The sequence below is a fragment of the Lates calcarifer genome, linkage group LG23 (assembly GCF_001640805.2).
Source record: "Lates calcarifer isolate ASB-BC8 linkage group LG23, TLL_Latcal_v3, whole genome shotgun sequence".
NCBI classification, from domain to species: Eukaryota; Metazoa; Chordata; class Actinopteri; family Centropomidae; genus Lates; species Lates calcarifer.
The window spans coordinates 11444490-11467456 of record NC_066855.1 but is presented as its reverse complement, the minus strand read 5'-3'; the positions used below and the strand labels follow the sequence as shown (position 1 = coordinate 11467456).

Below are 22967 nucleotides of genomic sequence, written 5' to 3'. Positions count from 1 at the left end.
TGTCATAACACTCCTATTAACATTAATTCCCTATGGGCATTTTTAAATTCCATTGATGTGCAGCAGATAGCAGCTCATGTGTGATTGATTTTGACACAAACACATAAATCCAGACTTTTTATTTCAAGATGAGCCGTCTGTTGCACAGGCCAGTTTTACCCAGGGCAGTATGGGATATTATACACTAACACCCTAATCTGCTAATTAACTTCAGCATACCCAAGGAAGAGCAGTAGTTGTTAGCAATAATGTAGATCATTAAATTTTCAGTCTTTAGATTTGCGCTCCCCTCGCTCATTCACCAACTCTTTAGCTGCATTAGAAATGCCAGAAAGCTCATTTTTCATTCAGTAATACAGATGTAATTAGAGAGATAATTGGTAACTTCCCATCATATTATGAACACATACTGTACTGTACACACAGCTTTAAAAAGATCTCAAATGGAAAACATTTAGCCTCTTTTAAAAAGACACATTTGATGTGTAATTTGATTTGGATTGATTCAATTCACATACTAATAGTCTTGTCATTTTTATCATTATGCTGCATCTTCATCAGATGCACCTCTTATTACCTTGATGACCTTTCTAATGCTCTCTATTTACCTGTTTGCCCTATTTACCATTTACACTGTTTCAGTATGTTTAGTTCATTAAGTGTCTCCCTGCCATTCAGTCCTTGACATTTACTTCAATCTACTCACTGACGATTTGTGGTAAAAACAAGCAAATAAAAATGTTGTTTCACTGTGGTGCTGTTGTTTAAGCAGGTGAAATGTGAATGGAGAGGGTTCAGATTTGATGCATTCAGGGGGGCTGGTGTCACGACGGAGGCACTGACCAAACCTGCCTGTGTCTGGTTATAATGAATGCCACCCTGGGCCCCAGCAGGTTCTCCACTGCTGCATGGGTCCAGGGATAATTTGAATTGGAGCATGTGCCATTGCAATCTGCCCATCCCCCTCCACAATCCCTGCCAACTGCCACACTGGTGTTCACAAACACTGCTGCCCATCTGCGGGGCAAAACACTGGCCAGGGCCCCAGTTACTCCTTTTCCTGCATTCAGAAAAATATATTCTGGTCGAGAACTCACTTTTGAAGGCAAATATCGCAAAGTCAAGTTTTTCCCCTCTCCCTACTTTAAAGTTGTTTATAGCGTATTTAACTCAAAACAGTAAATGAAAAGAGATTTTGTGGATTGCTGCTAAACAATAAAACCGGCATTAAACATTTTCAGAATGCCTACAGCTCATTAGCTTACAAAACAGATAACATAGTATTGTAAAATGTAAATTAAATGCACAGATTTTATGTTTGTTTTTCCACATCTTGCATTCATTGAGCAAAGCAAAAGTTTACCAGGAAAAGTGAGAAAAGTATGTTTAGTAGTTTCCTTATTGTGGCAGGCATTCTCATTACTTAATCATGGCTCCCTCTTTTTGTGTTTGTGTTTTGCCATCTGTCATCTTGAGAAGCAAATGAACCAGCTGCCATGGAGTGTGATCTTGCCCAATCAGAAATGTGGTCCTTTTCAAAGCGCATCTGTGTGAAACCTTAAAAAATGCTGATGAAAAAAAAAAGTGTCTCAAAGTTGTTAATAACATTTTGGCTGGAGAATGCTTTCACCTAGATGCCCCTGATTAGCATGAATGCATAAACTATGCCTCATTACAGAAAATTCAGCTTGTGTGCAGGGAGAGTAAAAAAATTGGATCACGCTCGCAGAAAATAAAAGAAAATATGATGTAACAGGTTGTTTCTAGGGGATCATAGATGTTATTCCCAATCTCCCTTCTTTGTAGAACAGATGATTGTTGAATTGTTTTCCACAAAACACTTGAGACACTGCCCAACACTTCTGCTGGCCCACAGTCAGTGGGAGGGGGTGGGCGTGAGGCAGGGGAGGGGCCTCCCTCTGATCGTCGTCTCCAACCCCCAGCGACAGCACAGCTGGGTATGAAGGATCAGCCTAATTTTCAGGTCCCTCTAATGATCGCCATGAAGAGCGACCACTAATCCCTAAACTGAGAAAAATGATCTCCCATGGCCCCGCAGACCCTGAGAGTCCAGTTAGGACCCAATGAGCAAGAGTTGGGGGGTGACTGAGCGGAGCCAGGACACCAAGCTGGTCCTGCCACCCCCACCCTCCACCCCCCTCCTGAGTGCCCTCGATAATGGGGGGTGTTGAGCTGTCCAAAAGCGATTAGCATGAGGGAGCCTATGCCTGATTAAATAACGGGGGAAATACACAAACCTCTGTGTTATAACATTGTTTTGCGTTTCGTTTTTTGGGTGTATTCACATAAAATTTTAACTGATGGTAAAACAAAATATTATATATCCAAACTGAATTTGTTTTATGATAGGTGTAGCTCAGTAGGATTTTGAGTTGGATATTGTTTTATTTATACAATAACAAAAAACTTTCTTTTCCAGTTTTGTCCTACTAAAACTGTCAATTTTGGAAATTGAAATGCCTCCTATGACCCCGTGAATTCCATGATTTCTGCAGCGTTACTGCTGAAATTTAAAGGAACATTCAACTGAAAATGTACTATATTTACAAAATCTCAATACACTCGTCCCCTGCAGGCTTGAAAAAAGGCTCTGAAAAGTTTGCTGCTTTGTGAGGGATGGCACTGCTAAACACACTACTTCTGTGTCACACTATTGCCTCCTCATAGCTCAGAAGCTCCAAAGGAAGAAATGTAATTAGCAATTTATTGGTGATGCTTTAATTATTATGAACTTATTGAGCATAAGGATCAACAGTGGATTATGCAGCAGGAATGGTTGGAGAAGTTTCAATGGGTGGTATAAATGGGTATTTTTGGCCTCCATTCTGGGTCACCATTAGAATCGGTTGTAACTTCTCCATGAAGGAGCAAGAAACAAACTTTTCAGAGCCACATGTCCACTGAAACTTTCAAATTTATCCTGCAGGATAATGTTCTTCTTCACCACCAATCTACACCAACACTACTTCCAGCAGAGCTTCACAGCACTGAGGAGGTGACAGTGGACACCTCTGTTGTGGATAGACTATGAGTTGTAAACATAGGAAACATAGGGCTCAGTGATGGAGAAGGGAATTATGCTGTAGTTTGAATATTTTAGGCCTGTAGGTCTGAGTTTTTGATACTCAAAAGATAGATTTTCAGTGGAGTGCTCCTTTAAAAATGCCCCTATTATTCCAACATTTGATACTAGTACATTGTTTGAATTGTATTAAAACATCTGAGTTGCTTATTTAAGCTTGATAAAAGATTCCAAGCTGCAGCACTTAGTCCCATGCAGTCACTGAAAATAGAAAAAAATGTACATAAAATCCTGAAGGAGCATACATATCCAAGTCTCATGTGGAAAAGACAAAATGAGCGGTGCTCGAATGCATCAGTGAAAGTCTGGCTTCTCTGGGAAGGTGCACCCGACCCGTCTGATGATGACATTGGCGGCGTAGTGTCCGGCCCGGATACACTCCTCCAACTCCTGCTCTTGGACCAATGCAGAGAGGAATCCTGGGTAGATAGAAGAGCAGAGGCCAACTTGTAACCATCCATCACTTCCAAAATAGTTTGGGGAGCAGTTGGCGCTAATATGAGCCAGGTACTAATGGCTTCTGGAAAAAGGGACAACGCTGTTTCATCATCAACAGGACCCAAATGATGACTGTTTTATGTGGTGCTATGATCAGCTCATACAGAGTAAAAACAGCAGGCTAAATGTCACACTCATATAATCTGGGGACATTACAACGTGACGTAGTCAGCCGGTATCAAAGGTTAATTGGGAACGTACACAGAAGTCAAGCTGTGTAGAGAATCATTTTCATGCCATACCTCCCACGAAGGCGTCGCCTGCTCCATTAGTGTCCACAATATTGTTCTGGTCGATGTCCAAAACAGGGAACATGGTCACCCTATCACCTGTGGTCAGGACAAAGGAAGGCTGTTAATTTAAGTTGAGCACTAGTATTTTTATCTCTTTTTTTTACCCCCCACCCCCCACCCCGAGTTGATAGCACAAAAGGGTTTGGTGTAATTAGAGATAATTGGTCATTCTGATTCAATAGTAAGTAAAATATTATGACTTAATGAGTGAGTAAGGAACTCAAAGCTGTCAAGGAAGTCAAAGTTTTAAATTTAGCCTTAATTGGGACAGTAAACTTCACTTAGCATCATAATAGTTGACAAAACTGGATATTTGCTAGCAGTATGACTCTATGGATACACTATGGACTATCCCAACAATTACCAGATTGGTTGCAATGAAATCTGTAACAAAGCAAATTATCCCCCTCAGGATGAACCGTATTAACTCTGGTAATCCCTTAACTTCATCCATCAGTTTAAAATTGTAATATGCCCAGTACTTTGGGTTACAACTTGTGTTTAGTACAGTTTAGTAAATGCTAGCATGCCAACACACTAAACTAAGACGGTGAATATGGTATACAATAGCATGCTGCTTAGCATAATTATGTTAGTATTGTCATTTTGAGTGTGTTAGCATGCTAGTGTTAACATTTAGCTGAGTGTTACTGCGTCTACAGTCTATGGTCTAAGTACAACCACACAGACCGGCTAGTGTAGCTGTAGATTTGAAGGCTTGTTGTATTTATTTTTTTCTCAAAAAAGGTACTGAAGTCGATCACAAGTTGAGTGAAGTGAAAATTTTTACTTGATAAATGACAAACAACAGTTTTCTGTCAAAGGACAACTTGATTATTCAGCTATTCTGTCAGAAGAAATGATGTCAGATGAGTGACGTGATGTTAAACTAATGGACCCTTCTGTAAAATACTGCAATGTCCAGCAGTGGCTTTGAATAAATGCGCCAAAAGCAACAGATGATCAAACGTCAAAAGTCTCAACATCTCTAAAGCTTTAGGTGAGTGATCTGATAAATTAAAAACAATGCAAAAGCAGTTACTGTGAGTCATTCCAGTTCAAAACAGAATCCATTAAATAAGGGTCTCTTATTATCTTCAGTGGATTATACTGCTTCAATTATCAGTAGCATATGCACTTCAAAGAGACTTCCAGTTTAAAGGAGAGGGGGAAAAAAGAAACAAAAATCTACCAGATGACAAAGTCTAGAGGTGTAGAGTGACATTAAATCAGCAACTTATGTCAGAACAATCTAAACCACACATACAATCTTCAAACAATTCGAGGCTCTGGTGCCGACATGAACCTTCAAAAAGGTGCAGGAGACAAAAGACTGACATGTGGATAAAAGGAACACGAGGAGGCTGACAGACCTCTTATTGAGAAAAAAAGGTTGGGAGTTTAAGGGGAACATGAGAAAAAAAAACACTACAAAAAAGTTGTTTAATGAGGCTCCCTGCTAATCTAACAATGCCTCTCAGAATATCTGAGCTGCAGACATGACACCACCTTATCAATTTTTGAATACATATCTGTCCTTGTCCTACAGAGTAAAAGATACACAACCTGCAGCTGAGCATATGTTCAACACCTGATGTCAAGGGAGCTACTGTAATGCACCAACTGTGAGAGAGATTCCATCAAGTTGTGGTTGAAAATGATGCCTTGCAGAGCAGAATGTGAATGTATTACAGGTCAGGCACCGCAGATTTATCAGATAAAGAGTTAGATTGTTTTCGCAATGACACATTTTGTCTTTAAAGGAAAGAAGCTAATTGTCACTTTGATAATAAATTACAATAAGACAAGAATCCTTTTAGGATCAGCTAATTAGTAGCATAACGACTTTGCTTAATTAATGCCACAGATGAAGCTCAAGAAGCCTCCTCCCTCTTGAAATGATTAACAGCACATGAAAAATGTGCTAATAATAAATTCCAGTTTGTCAGTTATTCCACAGCTAAGAAACTGGAGTTGTTAGATGTGGTCATGCTTATGCGACACAATTTGTGGTTATAAAACCGGATGCTTTAAAATTTGAAGCTGCTGCACTTGTTCAGCACAGATTCATCATTCACTGTTGATCCAAGAAATCAAATAGAATTGCGTGTAAATATGTTTACAGGAGTTAAGACAAATGGCTACTCTCTCCAGTGGGGGTGGCACAAGGGGAGTCAGTTTCTTATTAGTAAGACTGTTTGCAGCCAGGTAACCTCTCACATGAAGTAATATTCATCTATGTGATAACACACTGCACCCAAAGGTGTCAGAATTCATTACACAAACAGATCAGAATCTGTGAGACCTATTGCTATGTTGTGGCAATTAACAGTTCTGTTTTTGGATTCCTATTTAAATCCTTCCACAGGGAATTGAATGACTTTTTTTTTTTTTTTGCTTTGTTGTGTCTTATTAGCTCTGTGGTTGTTTTATGTTTTTGTTTGTTGCTATTTTTGTTTGAAATTTGCCATTTTGTGATCATAAGTAATGCAAATTGAACTTTATCTCAAGATATGTGCAAGATTTATTTACCTAATTTTTCAATTTTGTTAATTTTCCCAGTCACTGCAGTTTTCAGGGTAAAATAAACAAATTTAGAACTACTTTATCAGCTAACGTATCATAAAAATGCAGCCTCAGCCTCCACAAACATCCTTGTGAGAGGGCAGAAGTAACTTTGCATCCTTCATACATTTTTCTTTTCATTGGAACTATTACTTAGAGTATCATGATTACCATGGCTGCAAGTCCACCACTTTGTGTCAATCTGAAATGTCTCAGGCCATGGAATTTCCTTACACACATTCATGGTTCCCTGAGAATGAACTGTAATAACTTTGCTGATCCCTTGACATTTTATCTAGCACCATCATCAGGTCCAAATCGCAATTTAGTTCAGTACTTTAGTTCATGATGTCGATTAAGAAATAAAATATTTGCATGCTATTATGCTAAACTAAGATTTTAACATTATAACTAAACATCAACAGCATCATCATTAGCACTGTTGCTATGAGCAAGTTAGCATGCGTGTAGCAGTGTGTGCTCTAAGCTAGCTGATTTTTCCAAAGCTGGTGAAAATTAATTAATTTTGGCCACAAAAATAAAAACAACACCAAAAAAAAACTCAGATCCTGCTCAGCAGATACATTTATCTGTCTGGGCTTGCATCTTGGTCATTTTGGATTTTTCTGAATATGACAACTGAGAGATACTCAAATACCTTTAAAATGTTTGCAAAACATGTATCTGTGAACATGTGACTTTGAATTTCAGCACCTAAGCGACGCCTCTTCACACAGCAGCCCACTTATCTGTTCAGTTTCTAGAGACAGGGCACAACAGACCTCCCATACTCCTCTTGCTTCTATTATCGCATTCAGAGTTTGTTCTCTGCTGCTAGGGGAAAGTTCGCATAACCTCATTGATGCAAATTATAAAATTTGACTGACATGTTACCTCAAGTTACAGTCCAACAATTCCCCAGCCATCTGTAACAAAGATCTCATTGGCAAAAATCTGTCATGGAAATGGCAATAAAAAAAGAAAAGAAAAGAAAGAAAGAAAATCTCCTGCCAAAATACTCTGACTCTGTTGTTACTGGCTTGTAGAACGTCTGAAAACATCACTTTGCTGAACTCATTTCACATTTCACTGTAATGAGATCGGCAACATTATTTTCAATCAACACAACTCTGCTGTACTTATTCTGTCTATTTTTTTCCACCACCAGCATATTATTGTTCTAGAATTTGATTTGACAAAATGAGTAAAGCAGAAGATTGGTTGTGAATATGTGGGAGTATAGTATGGCTGAGCTTTGACAGGTAACCTGCAAAAGAAGAAGAAAAAAAAAAAAAAAACTTATGAGAAAAAACTCGAAGGAATTCAAATACTTCCTTGCAGTAAGCTATAATTGTGTGCTTTTGTTAATTCGTTCTTCATAATTCCCTCATTACAACCCTTGAATGGTAGTGATTAAACTTAAGAAATTCTTTCAACAGGCGTCTCTTTGAAATGAGTATCAATTAAGTCCTTTATTATTGACTATTCTCTTTAACAATGCCAATTCACAGCATAACACTGACTGAGAGAACACTCTCCTGTACAAAGAGCGACTGTATATGCAAATAAGATGACCTTGTCTTTATTGGAAAATGAGCATATGGAGCATTGTTTTGACTTTGAAATTATTACACACCTCGCTTGGTGGTGTTCCAGCGCCCAATATTGTTGCTTTGACAGAAAACAGGTGGATCAAATAGTTGGCAGGTCATTACAATTAACTTTGATCTTGTCTCACTTTATCATCTGCACAAGTAAAAACAATTAATACATCATTTTAAACCCTGAGCTGCCAAGTGGCTCATTTACACATGACTATTTATTGCTAAAAGGCATGAGCTAAAGTCCTCAACAGAGTTTTAAGTACAACATCTTCATGTGAGAAACTTGCCCGAGAATACTTCTCTCCTGGAATGTTTCCTGTTGCATTTCAGCCAAACTCCGAGCCTCGGAGAGGAAAACGTTACCGCTTTCTTGGCAAAAGCATCAGGTTAGGAGCAAGTTGACATTCAATCTGTTTCCCTATCATAACCAGCATCTTTGTTCACAATTGAGTTAGAAAAAAAATAAATACATATGCCTGTAATTACTGTAACCACAGGCAAAAGATCATCGCCAACCAATATCCTTTTCAGAGAGACATGAAAGAAAATATTTCAACGTGAGATGCCAAGGGAAAAAAGAGGAGGTCTTTCTCATAGCACAGACTGTTAATTGACTTTGTCTATTATGATGTACAGAACATAAATATTACACTTAGAAATAATTCTGCAATGTTAAATCTAATTCTGGTGTGAATGACAAATCATCTATCTTTTAGGGAAAAAAAACACCTGAAAGAAAAGAGCCTTTTGTCTTCTAGCCAGCATTTGCTTCTTTCTCTACTCCATTTGATTAACGTGTATAGATCTGGTCCCTTTTTTTCAAACTTGAAATCTGCCTGCCTTGCCCCCTCGAGGGCCCTAAAACTCGCAGAGAAGCAGAGTCAGGCTTTATCAAGTCCTTATCAGCGATTAGAGCGGCAACCCCTGCTGAATGATCGTTTATTAGATCTCCTCACCGTTAAGGTTCAGGGCACAATGATCTTAATTACTGCTTTAATGGGTGTATAAGCAAAAGCCCAGTGTAGTTCAGCAGTGTCAGTGGCAGCTAAATAAAGGGCCATTTCCCCCTGCTTCCAGCTCTTAAAAGGCACGTTTGAAGCGGTGGTGTGATGAAAGGCTCCAAATGAAGGGCAGGGAGGAAAAAAAAAAAAAAGAACAATAACAAATTGACATCTCTTTTTGGAGAATTATACCACGGGGGAAGGCATTCTCCCATCCTTAATCACTATAAAATGGTTTAACATGACATGCAGAGGCTGGCAAATGATCAAATCCTGACAGGAGGACAAATTGCAAACAAAATGAGAGATCAAGTTTATTAGAGCGCCGCCTCTGGGAAATGAAAATCTTTAATTCTCTTTTTACATTGACATTTATTTGGCTGGCATGAACGGCAATGTTCACGCACACACACACACACACACATGTACACACACACACCAATTCTGCTGCACCTTCTACTGTAACTGTTCCACTGTAATGATAGCACAGTCAATGACATTTATCATGTTTGCCTTTGTAGATGACATCTGAAACACATTGTCTTTCATCCCGCCGGCATTCATCATGTATTTTATATAAAGTTCACCGCGGCGCACGGCTCTGTCTTCATGCAGGAGCAATGAGAGGAGCAGGCAGGAATTATCCATCACCTCCAGCACAATGGATGGATCCCTGTTCTTCTGAACTGTTGGGCTTCTGCTTAAAGATTTCTTTTCAAAATCTCATGAAAGGAAATTCACTTCCAGGAATTCCACTTTCATAATGAAAATTCAAATGAGCTAATTCAATTAAAATAAATGCTACTTATCATACTGGCTTTCACTTGAATTGTATTGTGATGACATTATCATAGCTTGAAGAGATTTGTCTGATGTGGTGCATAAAGAGCAGCGCACACAAGTAGCATAAGTACCAAATAATATGCCTCAGAACACCCATGCCTATTGTTACCTACTGTAAGTCTATGCACAGGCGACTTCATGACACACATTATGGCTGAATGATGGGTGTTGCTGCATCAAGATATGCCATTTTTTCTTGTAAAAGTGCTCCAGAAAATCTGAAGTTTTATCAAATTCGTTCTTCAGATTCAGATATCTCGATTACTATGTCAAGATTACTGCGTGTGTGTGTGCGCAGTGTGTCCAGTGAGTGGGATGAATGTCAAGCAGTGCAGCGTTACAAAAGGCTGTCTGTATGTGTTGCCCTTAAACATCATTTTGATTTTCCTTTATGTAATTTTGCATACATGTGGCATGTTGTGACATATATTGATTGATTAAAATATTCTTATTAATTCTTATTAATAGTGTTATATTAATTTCAAACATATCAAACAGCTTTTACAAAGAAGACACCAAAGGGGTAATATATAGTTAAGCAGGGTATTATTTAAACCTGCGTTAACATATCTTTGGGCAGGAAAACAAGCTGTCAGTTAAAAGTTTATCTGGTGAACTTGTTACCACACTGATCATAATTTTTTAGAGTCACTTGATGCATGTAAATCCAATATTCTCTTTCCGTTTAACTTGTTGTTCATCTCCACGGCTCCTGAGGGAAATAGCTGGCTCTTTATCTGCTAAATTCTCTCCACTATGTCTGCTTTGTCTGCCGTTTAATGCTAGACAGGTAGCTCATGATGGGTTTATCGGAGCTTTATTGCTTAAAACTGCTGCCTACTGTGGTTGTAAATGCTGCAGATGAGAGTGAATGAAAGAAACAGTGAGGTTGCAGGCTGTAAAACCAAAACAATAAGTTAAGAGATGTTAAAATCCTCTGAAGAGCTGAGGACAACTGCAGAGTCATGTAATAATTCTGTGAGTTCATCACGTACACCTACGTATATATATATATATATTTATATTATACTCTTGTAAAATACTGAATGCCCCCACTTTTATCTTTAATATACCAAGATAGTCTATGAAGAGTCCTGGCCAAAATGGCAGCACAGTTTGCAGGCAATAAAATAATCAAAGTATAAAATACAGAAAATACACAATTCATTATCGATTGCTCAATAACGGTGTCAATGACATACTGTACAAAGCCTCTGCTCGTAAATACTCTTGCCAGTGGTATAAAATTGAGGACACTGGACACATGTGAAGATAGTGCCCTGTAGTGCTAACAGTCCTGCCTGCTGTAGCTGTGCTTCTGCAGTCCCCAGTGATGAGTGATATGTTGGGAGTCTTTACCTGAGGCCATCTCTCCCCGTGCACGACTAGTCTGAACTGCAAGGGCAATGAGGAGAGACACCCCGTGGCTCCAAACAAAGGCGAAGACTCCCAGCAGTAATCGGAAACTATCATCTCCCCCCACACCGCTTAAACCTGCAACCCCTGCTCAGTTACGATGACGCTGCCTTTTAATGTCCCATTAACAAATATGCCCTGTATCAAAGGGATCTGGACTGATTTGAAGACCAGTGTATGCCAATCTCTCCCCAAGGTCGCTCTGCCAGCATTTCGCAGGAAATAAAGGGCAGGATGTAAGAGTTGAAGCATTTAAAAATTGCTGAGGACTGGCCTGGAGTCTGTCCAAGACAAAGTTAGAAGTACTTCACAAATCAATGCCTGCTCTCTGCTTCCCCCACACTTCTTTTATGCTCTGAAATGACAGCATGTAGTGCAAGCATTCTTTTTTTTAACATCTGGTGTCAATATTGGAGGTTAACTTCAAAGAAATTACTGATAGCATTCGGCTCTCTTCAGTCAGCGATCGAGCATCTATTTAAGGCTCTGCAGTTCTGAGATATGAGGTTTAAATGAAGGGTAAAGATGTCCAAAAGGGGCCAAAGTTGGGATGGCTTCAAGTGATACTTAAGTGAAAATATGTGTAGATAAGCCAAAAGGAAAACAAAAAAGGCCTACCAACAGTTGCAACGGTGTCGTCCTTGCCCTGAGTGAAGACCACCACTCGCTGCCTCTTTGTGTTCTCCTTAGGGAGGTTTTGGGTCTTCTTTGCAATCTCTGCAATGTCATCTGTCTGTAAAAAAAAAAAAAGACACCAGACCACTGGGTGACCATGTTAAGTTGAGTGAATGCATCACAAAGAGTCATGTGTGAGGAGTTTAATCAAAGATCACACGTGTGACTGAGAGAGGTCGGATTTTTCCGATCCTGGCAGACGGATCAAGTGATAATGAAACCAGATGGGCTATGAAACCGTTTTGAGAAAAGATCAATAGGAGCGCTCAATGATGCTTCCGTGCAGTTACAGGCGAGCTGCAAAAATATTAGAATGTCATATTCCCTAAGTGAGATGAAAATAAGCGTGTGAAGATATGCTGTTGTCAGATAAAGCTACTTCTGCGAGCTGAAGGGATATGTGGTGCGTGTACTGTATCATTCTCTTCCTGAAACAGGCCATTTCTCCTCAGCATCTGCACAGAATGGATATTCTCGCCTGGAGACGACAGAACTCTCCGGAGTGCTTGCCTTTGATCATGAGAGGGATAAAAAAACCCACACCTGTCAGTGCTACTTTATTATTAACTCATCATGATGTACTATGAGCAGGTGGAATGTCTTTATCGCCATCTCGCAGTGGCGTGGACTCTGCTTTTCTGTAAAACAGCACACTGAGGAGCTAGCATTAAGGGTCGTAGACGCCTCTAGCATCTGTATCAAAGCTAACAGTCGAGTACCTTCAGGGTGAGCAAATACTGTGGTTATGGGAGTAATCAGAGAGATAGGCTCCAGCCCAATACCACCAGCCACACTGGCTCACTCAAACCAATGAGCTTTTACACCTCTAAATGCTTCCCAAACGTCCTTTAATCAGCCCTGAGAGGTCCGGGGAGACCCTGGGCTGAGGAAAAATGGGTGTAACACTCTAAGTAAGTGCTAATGGTGAGGTTAATACAGAGGCTGTTAGCAAGCGACGGTGAAAAAAAAAAGGCAATTTGTCACTGTGACTGGATGTAACCACAAGCACTCCTCCAGACACTGAATGCAAAACCGCACAAGGCTTCGGCACATTGTCACCCTTTGGTTTTATGTTCTCTGACATAAAAAAGCCGCTCTACTAAGGTTTAGGAGCTAAAAGGTTCTGAGGGCTAGAGGTGGTAGGGTAAGCATCATGGCTGTTGGGCAGGGCAAGCTACACATGCACAACCACATGTACACACAGGCAACTTCTTCCTTTTTGCCTAGCAGAAAGACTTCCCTGACAACTTCCTATGGCAAACACAATGCAGAGAAATAATGTACGACGTGAGTGCAAAGCAAAAGAATTGACAAATGATACGGTCAATTTGGTTTACTGCTGACAAATGGCGATATTTACGATTGTGAGGCAATTGATCAGACATAAATCAACAAACCGTGAAATATGAAAGCTTTACAAGGGTGTTAAATTGTGTTCTGTGTTGAAGCCAGTGAGAAACTGATTGTCTCCACTGCAGGCTGCTTGAGAGACACTGCCAGGGAAAGATTCAATTAGAGCTGCGATGTAGATAGTTCTTTGAGCATTTAAAGGAAACAGATCACAATCAGGCGAGTGTGTTCAGATCCGCTGATTGCTGTTTTGGAGAGGACAAGCTTTTTATCTTGTATTTATACTGAAGAAATGCTGCTGTCATTTTTGTTAGTCATCCATAATGTGATGATAACAGTGTTTTAGAAGACATTCAAAGTGCATCACGTAGTGTTTTTGGAGTCTGACATTGACTAGTGGGCAGCATCCAATCATAGTGCCATCAGAAGGGCCACACTGACCAATTAACTGGACTTCGACTGAATTTCAATGAACCTCTGGCCATGAACGAGTCAAACTGACACAAAGACACACAAAAATTCTGAGTGAGTCATTACGGATGATGTTGTCAAAAAGAGTTTGTACAAATGTGGAATTCTGTTACATGTAATGTTTACAAATGTAGGACAGTTCATCACATTTAACATTTGATGTGACAAAACATTCTCGGCAAAAGAAGAAATGGTGTTGTCATGGAGATGCTTCGGTTATTTTCACATAATTTCATTTGTGTGATAACAGGTTGTTGGATGTGATGCAGGAGACCATCCTATAACACTCTCTGATGATAAAATGAGCAAAACTCCTTCGGCTGATGAAAGCCAAATTATATGGCTGAACAATTTACATTAAGTGGATATTGTCAAACTACTACTTCCAAGATCAGTAATGACTCATAATTTTTCATTATTGCATGTGGCACATTTCACACATGCATATCAGGGTCATTATTTTACTGATTTTAACCACATCCCCCAGAACTATTCTGTTCTCATATTTCAAGTGTGCTGTGTATGTGTGAATAACAAATGTCCTCTATTTTTACTCATGTAACAATGTATTTGTTATTTCCTGTTTAAACTGGAGGCTAGTGCATAGTATCTATATTGATATTTTGAAGACTTGTCAGTGTAAAATATGTGGGCTAGCTCATACGATCCAAGTAAAATTGTCATCAGAAAGTGACAAGAGAGAAAAAATAAGACGACTGTGAAGAAAACCTCTTTGAACTGGAACAGTCTAGAAATGCAGAAAGTGCAGTACACACCACTGATGTTATCTGAGAAATCACATTCATCCAATGCAATTTCGCAGAGTGTTCTGGCAAATAATCAGGTTGACATGGAAAATGTCAAAGAATTGTAACTACTAGCACAGTCTACACTTTGCCCTTTGTGTTTTTTTTTCATGTGAAGAACCACCCCCCCCCCTCCTGCCTTCATCCCTTCTCCTCTCTTAAACCTGTCACTGCCATCAGGATTGCATTTCTATTCCAGTCACGTTGATCACACCGTTAGTGATTCTGGATGACAATTATTCACACAGAGCAGAGCCATATTCAAGGCAGCTCTACCTTTGAAAGAGAGAAGGCACTTAAAATACCTGAGCCCATTTTGAAAAAATTCACACACACACACTCACACACGCACACACACATATACACATGCACCGGCTATTTGTGTTTTTGATTTCACATTTACATAGCAGTGCGAGGAATATGCAAAACACAAGCAAAAAATAGACTATGGGAACATTCATTTTACACTTAAGAGGCAGCCCCACTTTAAAACACATAGTGTACATTCTATGGGGTAACAAGCACTGTAATTTTCATTTCCATAATCTAAAACCACAGGTGGCTGTAATTTGGTTATTAAAAGACTACAGTGTGTTTCAGTGTGCTGTAATGCTATAGCAGTGAAGGGAAGACATACAGTATCATCCCTGAGTGCAATGAAGATAATGAGGAGGCTTTTTAACCAGGCAACCTGATGAGCCCCGAGCCTGCAGAGAAAGGCTTGAAACCATGCCCAACTTCTCAGCTTCCCAAGAGGCTTTTCAAAATTCAATAAATAACATCTGTAGGCGATGTTGGGTGCAGACCTAGCAGAGTGCGTCATAACAGAGAGCTGGCTGAACAAAGAAACCATGACGACTGCCAGGTTTCCATAGCAACTGCTGCAAGGCCTGGAGAGTATAATAGCACATCAATCACTGTCCAAAAAGAACTTCATTATCAGCAAAAATAAACCTTTAGGATCTGTTTAGTGTGCAATTGCTGGTCAACTCACCTCAAAGCCCAGCTCTTTGGCAAATGTGGCCGCCTCCTAGAAAAGATAAAAACACACACACACACACACACAAATGAGCAGTTAATTACAGAGTCACAAACAGAGCACAATGTCACACTCCAGACATGGAAGTAAAACCATCTCACTTCCCTCTGCTCCTCACATGTGCGGCCATGTCACTTGAGAATGAGTAACCTGAGTTAGTGTTGCTCCGCCAACTCCTGATTTAATAGGCATGTAGCCCACCCATTTAATCTATTGCCCCACTTCATCTCATCTTACCACAGCAGCATGAGATAACACCACATCAGCCTCCAGCCATGAAACCACCACTGAAACCATGAATATATGCTGGTATATGGGAATCCCCAACACAGCAGGCATTCAGCACCTGCTATATGTTGCCTTAGTCTCCTAACAGGTGCATTTTAAAGACCCATACCGGTGTTTATATAAGTGATTGCTTCTTTACTACAAATCATGTAACCTTGATATTTATTCTTATCATTACCAAATACATGCTGTAGTTTTAGATATTAAGATATATTATAAATATATTCTCCATTTCAGGCTGCCATTGGTTTCCATTCATTAGGTATGGCAAGAAGATCTAATAGCAAACTCTTGAAACTTACTGGAGTTGTCAAATTCAAATTGATGCTGCATAGTTTTAGGTTTTCTGATGTATTTTCCCACTGTTCAAGAAAGCCACTGATATTATTTGCAGACTCTTTAAACTTGCTTAAGTTGTCTAAACAGCAGTTAATTATCAGTTAACTGGGGGTCAGGAAGTCAACAAGGAGTCAAAGATAAATCTGTGGAGTCAGCAGATGATTAAACAGATAACATGAGGAAAAAAATCAGTATATTTCTGTTTGTTTTCTTTTCAGACTTTTAAATCTATCTGCAATTTAACTGCATTACCATGCATTAATAAATTCACAAGAATTCACACAGCACTGTTGATGAGCACTGTTGTGAAGTAGACAAGTCAATCAAGTTTCAAGAGTCTCGTGTTTTTCTTACCACAGTGAAATAAATGGAAATCAATGGGTGCCTGGAAAGGTGGGAAAAATTCATCTGAAAATGTAAAACTGCACAGAACGCATTTGAGAATGACCAGTAAAAAAGCATATATGATGTGCAGTTCAGAGGCATTGGGACAAGTTTGAAGAGATGTTCATTTAGTATGGAAAGTAATGGAAAGTAATGGTTGACTGGAAAAACACATCAAAAAACAAACAAACAAAAAAAACAAAGTTATATTGCATGCATTTGAAAATTGTTACCAAAATTTAACCCATACATGATCTGTAGAGCTAAAACTTATCCTACTTGGGAATTTTGTTTTCAAGTTTCAAGAAGCTCCCAATTGATTTTCATATCATACAGAAATGAATAGAAATGGATGGAAAACAATGGGTATCTAAAATGGTATACACAAAAAAAATAAATAAATAAATAAAATAAACAAAAAATTATACTACACCGGTGCTTTTGAGACTAGTTTCAGGGTCTGTTAATTGATTTCTCAGATTGTGCAGAAATGGACAGAAACCAATAAATGCCTGCAGTAAACAAAACATGAGAAACCGCTGGTATGATCCTTTAACTGATGACAGAAACTGTTGCTTGTCCGTTCAGAACGATGCTACAAATCATGACAGACAACCTCGTGCACTAAATTCACTTTTGACCCCAGATGGGGCAATAAGTTGATACTATGATTCTAAATAATCCAATTATCTGCAGAAGGGGGGCTGGTGTTTGCATGACCTTGGGGAGAGGTTGACAACCTGGTCCTCAAACAGAAGGGGAGGAGATGACATGGAACAATAAGGTTACTGGTCCCTAGAGGAAAGCCTCATGGCTCTCTGCCTTGGATCAACATCACAGCGCCAGCAATATGTCAATTCATCACCCCCCTCCCTTCTCCTTCAACACACACAGAGGCTGAGAGGCTAGTCAATTAGCCACTGTAGTCAAGAAGCAGTTTTATAATGAGTACAGGTGAGCGGCCTTTACTTTTCTCCTCTCTTCGCCCCTTCAATCTATCAAGGGCTTAGGTCCCACATTTTTTTTCATTTATTTACAGCCACATATTGACTTTTCTCCTCAGGAATGTTCCATCACAGATAAGCATGAAGCATCTCGTAGGCACACGAGCAGCTCAAAAAATGTCTTGTCAAAACAGAGATATTTCATCTCAAAACATTTAAGAGACACACGAACGAAGGCTGGAATAACGATGGAGCTGTTGAGCAGCACATGCCTGTATCTCACCCTCTGTCTCTCTCTAGTTAGCAGCTATAATATTTGTGAGAAAAGCTTTGCGAGAGAGAGTGGGTGTTAGAAGAAAAGATAATTGAAGCAATGTCTATGAGCCACATGTGTACAGTGTAATCCCTTTTAGGAATTTATTAATTTCTATGAGCTGTTATGAATGCCAGCATCAAAAATATTTGGTAGTGTAAGCTCAGCTAAACCTAATGTACTGGTATGATAAATACTGTATGGTGGTAAATATGCAATTACTGAGACTACACAAGCAAGCCAATAAAACTGAAATGATAGGCAATAAAAGTCATGATTCCTTAAGGGGCTTACAGCATTAATATTCAAAAATCTCATGCTTCAGGCTGTGTATGTTTCACATTTGATGTGTGCTGTTTTGGTATGTTGTGGTAGACAGTTTTCAAATGACAGTCCATGTGCTTCTACAGCTGTCGCAACAATGACAAGTGCTTCGAGTGACATCTGGGCAAAATCCTCTCCTGCTCAAAAAAGCATCTCGTTTGTTCGGAGATTGCTGTGATTGCATGCTCGCCTTTGATGAGCCGCTCAGAGTGTGATTCTGAAGGAGAGAGGACTGTTGCAGATTTTGGGGGCCGGTAAGTTCTCCCCTCCTTCTTCTCCTCGGGCAAACAAGGTAAAAGATAACAAGGCGGGCTGAGTGCATGAGCCCTCTGCAGCCATAGTTAGTATAAAGCTATCAGAATGTGTGAGATGTTACTGCTGTCAGAGGCTTAAACAGTCAAAGGGATATTTTTAGAGAGCTTAAGCTAATAATCCAGAGCCCAGTCATGGGGGGTGGGGGTGGGGGGAGAGAGTCTACAATTTCTTGCCAAGCAAAATGAAAGTGGAAATACACACTTCATGCAAAGGGCAGTCTTCAAAGCTTCACACTTTGTTTTCCTTGACACTGTAAGTGACAGGAGCCTAGTTTAGAAACAGTCTCTGCAACCACAGTATGTGGTTATTCTGTGTGAAGTTATCCATGCTGTATGGACTCTATTTTTTTCTTTTCAATGAGCACAGATTGCTGATCATTCAGTCTTTATCATAAATAGAGGGGAAAAGAAGGAACTCAGGGTTCTGGAAGTACAGACCCTACTCATTTTCTCATAGATAATGTAAGGTGACTTATGTTTGGGACACTTAAATGATAACAAGTCAAAAGCCACAAGATTGTGTACATAAAAAAAACATAAGGATGAACTCAACTAAAGAGAGCACGGTGGTTAGAAACATTCGATTGCTGAGCTTAAAATTTGGTAGATCGCAGTGCTAATGGCAGCAGATGCTACAAATTACACTTGCTGAAATTATGTTCTGCACTTTGAATCACTTTACGTTCACAGTTCAAGTTCTTATGATTCTATTGACTTTTTCAGATTAGTCACTGGAAACAAGCAACAAATACATTAATTAATTAATTAATTAAATACATTAATTTATATGGCTAACCTTTTAGAGTAATCTACACATCCTGCAACATACAGTAAGAATTCATTTGGAGTTGTGTTTCTAGCCACCAAGTAAATAATAATTCTCCTTTTAGTTCTGTTTTTGGTCTCTGTCAACTCCTGACAAAGCACATACATACACACATACAGCAGCTGGGAGTCACTGGCTGCTCCACTATGTTCACAGGCTCGATGCTAACTTTGTCTCTCTGTCATTTGGTGCCGAGTAGATAGTCTAACAGTGGGTTTGTTAGAGTTTTTTCACTGAAGATGGCTGCCTGCTGTGGCCAAAACACTATGGGAGCCAGGAGAGTGAACCAAAATAGTAGGTCAGAGAACCAAAACAATGAGCTGAGAGGAACTACACAGTTGGGCAATAATTTTCTTTGGTTTTCTTTGGAGGGACTTTTCACATTCAAGCAGCTGATTCACTGTAAATATAAAAGTACTGAGTACAGCCACTTTAAAAATAACATAGTGTTGAGCTATTTTTAAATTATGCCATGATGCTATGTTGAGGAACATTGAGAAACATGATTTTATCATTACAGGAAAATTTGACATGCAAATTTACAGTGGCCAAAAATACTTTCAGAATCAGTGGGTACATCCACTTCCCTGCTCTGCATCGCATAACAGACATTTCCCACTGGTTATAACATTTACTGCATGTTTGCATAGATAAGGACACCTGCAAGACATGAAATTAGGAAAACCAGAGAAGTTATCAGCTCTCAAGATAAAATATTACCAGTAACAAACCAAAGCAAGCGTTTACTTTATTCTCCTCTGTGTAACAAGTTGTTGAGCATATGTCACAGCAGGAGTGAGAGTTGGGGAGAGGAAAAAAAAAAAATCCAATTTCAGTGTTTCCCGAAGAATCTAAATCAAAGAGCAAACCTCAGTGCTAAGGTTAATAAAAGTTGATAAGCTGAAAAGCGTAACTCCCCCAGGCCATTCAGAAAATAGGCATTTGCTTGACCGTGTTAGCCCAAGCTGATGCTGAAGCAGAAATTGAATTGTATTGTATGGCACATTCTGTGTATGTGTGTTTGGGGGGGGGAACAACACACGATACTGAGGAGGGTATAGCCCTGACAAGAAAATTTACAACAACACCCTGGTTTTCTTCCTCTTTTCTAGCCATTTCAATCAGAGCTCATTTCTAAGACATCAGGGTTTTCAGCCTCGAATCATTATAAGAGAGAACAGACTTTCTCGATTGTTGAAAATATGCCTTCTTTAACAGGTTTAGTTGTCACACTGTGCAAACTAGAGGAGAACAAATTGTAAGGTCTGGACAGATCAGTTGGAAATGACAAATTACTTACTGTAGAAACCTTTTAAACTTAACTGAGCATGACTGGGTCATGACATCTCAAATAATTCAGCCAATTATCGCCACTTATAGATATATATAACAATGGCATATGATGTTTTCCTCATTCCCTGCATGTAAGTGTATGACATCACTGAGGCGAGTCAGACAGCTTTTCATAAATGCCCAGTAAAAACAACATCTGGCATTCAACTCAAGCATTTCCAGCCAGATTACTACAGCATACATTACGGGGGAGGTTGGGTGGTGGATGGAGAATGAATAACTGATCGAAGCGATGGCATCCGTGGGGATTGTCAGCGCCCTTGACTTGGCCCCCGGGGTCACAAACACGACTCCTCCTGGATGTCAGGACGTCAGCCCCCAGCACGAGTCCAGGTGCTGCTGAACAGGAAGCTGCCGCTTCAAAGATATGTGGGCCGATAACGACCGCAGCTGATTATCAATATGATCATGCAAGCTGATAGCACCTCACTCACGCTGGGTGGAAGGAAGGCAGCCGCCTGCTACTGTGCAGGACAGATTAGGAGGAATAAATCACCTGTACCGAGCACTCCTAAAGCTCCCAGGAGAATGTAGCAATCCTGCTCGAGCATGACATGCCACAAACATGAGGGTAAACACACACGCAGGAATAACACACTCCAGAGAGAGGCAGGAGTCGTTTTTACTGCCTCTGGGAATTTAGTCAACAACAACTGATGGCATTTCACTTTAGTTTTTACAGAGCCATTAAGTGGCATGTTTCATCCCTACCTAGTTATTTTCTTACATTAGGGTGTGATTGTACAGGTTTAATATGCACGTCAGTTTTTGTGTTACTGACAGATTTACATCTGCCTTGCACAGACAGTTTTAGCTGGATTCCAAACTAGGGCTTCCTCTTAACTCCCAAATGCATTACCTCAAATTTGTGTTCTTATCAGCGTTTCTCTAATGTCTTGAAGCAAAGTTGTGAAAAAGCACTTAAAAACACCTGCTAGCAATTGTGATGTATATTTTTTTAATAACTCCTTTATTTCCACCTCTGCTTTATACAACTCCGTCCACTGTTCCGCCAGATGGGGTGTTGTTATGAGATGGAGCATTTACATTTGCAGTACCTTCAGCACTGCGTACGATGGTATTCATTTTCAACTTCTGTCACATCTCTGCTCCCCTCAAGCTATGTTCATTATATAATGCATTGCTGTAAACTGCAATGTCACATCTGCTTAGAAACAGAGGAGTCCTGATGACTTTTTTTGTCTCCACTCTAAATCCATTACAAGTGAGTATCTGTGGACCTGATATCTGATTTAATTAAATTACATATACATTGTTGTATATTGTTTCTTCCACAATACAGCTCCAAATGCACACTTACAGTAAGTCTATGCTAAAATTAAATGTTTCTAATGGCTAAATGGTGCTGCATTCAGAAAGAATGTTTTCCTACAATATTTTGTTTACTGTCTCTTTTCTGTGGGGAGAGGCGTGTCAGTGTGGATCTGTTGTGGTAGGATTTGGACAGGATTTGAACAGCCTCTCTTGTTCAGCGTGAACAAAATACTTTACTTCATTTGTAGTTTTCAACTGACAGCAACACAGAGGTTTGGTTCACCTGCAAAATGCCACTGAAATGTTTGGCTCGCTGTCATTTCTTTAGTTGCAATTGCTGTCTGCTGTTCATTTTATTGGTACTCCACAGTTGTTTTCAATATACTGCAGCTGCAGTGCTTCGAGGGAATGCAATGGGGCATTTTTGAGAGCTGGCATTTGGAACAGGTTGGAATGACTCAGGCTTAGTATGGTCAGGATTGACCTCAATCCTGATTGTGCTGATTGATTCAGGTTAACCAGACTTGGCAAATTTACCTCTTGTTCATTCTGCACTTGGTGGTATAAAGTTGATAAAAGTATTTTACTTTACCCTGTAGGGAGATGTGTTTTACCTTATTGCAATAAAGTTTTATTATACAGCAATACAGAGTGTGCAAACTCCTTAGCATTAGTGATGTTAAATTATGCCAGTTCATTACTGTGGACAGTGCCTGCAAATAAAAAATGGCCTCTGGATCAGTGGAAAATGTAAAATAGCTAGAATCAAGGAAATAACTAATAAAATAATTTGGTTGAACATATTCTTTTAAATCCACTTTGATGAGATTTATCCAAACTTGAAAGCAAGTTTAACCCAAGCTTTCATGTGGCCAATTTCAACAGCGCCCTTTCCTGCCAGTCCATTACACACCTCTGGCAACAGCCTCTGCTCTCATCTAAC

The 22967-nt window shown here is 39.6% G+C and overlaps 1 protein-coding gene across 2 annotated transcripts in view; it reads right to left on the bottom strand.

Moving 5' to 3' along the window:
• Positions 1-104: 104 nt before the first annotated feature.
• Positions 105-22967, bottom strand: part of adkb (adenosine kinase b) — a 105459-nt gene continuing 82596 nt past the window's right edge. For both annotated transcript variants that reach the window (XM_018703301.2, XM_018703302.2), the window contains exons 8-11: positions 15620-15655; positions 11942-12056; positions 3844-3930; positions 105-3522 (exon numbers count right to left, since the gene is read on the bottom strand). In XM_018703301.2, coding sequence (XP_018558817.1) covers positions 3398-3522; positions 3844-3930; positions 11942-12056; positions 15620-15655 — 363 coding nt within the window. In that variant the 3' untranslated portion in view covers positions 105-3397. The remainder of the gene's footprint in view (positions 3523-3843; positions 3931-11941; positions 12057-15619; positions 15656-22967) is intronic.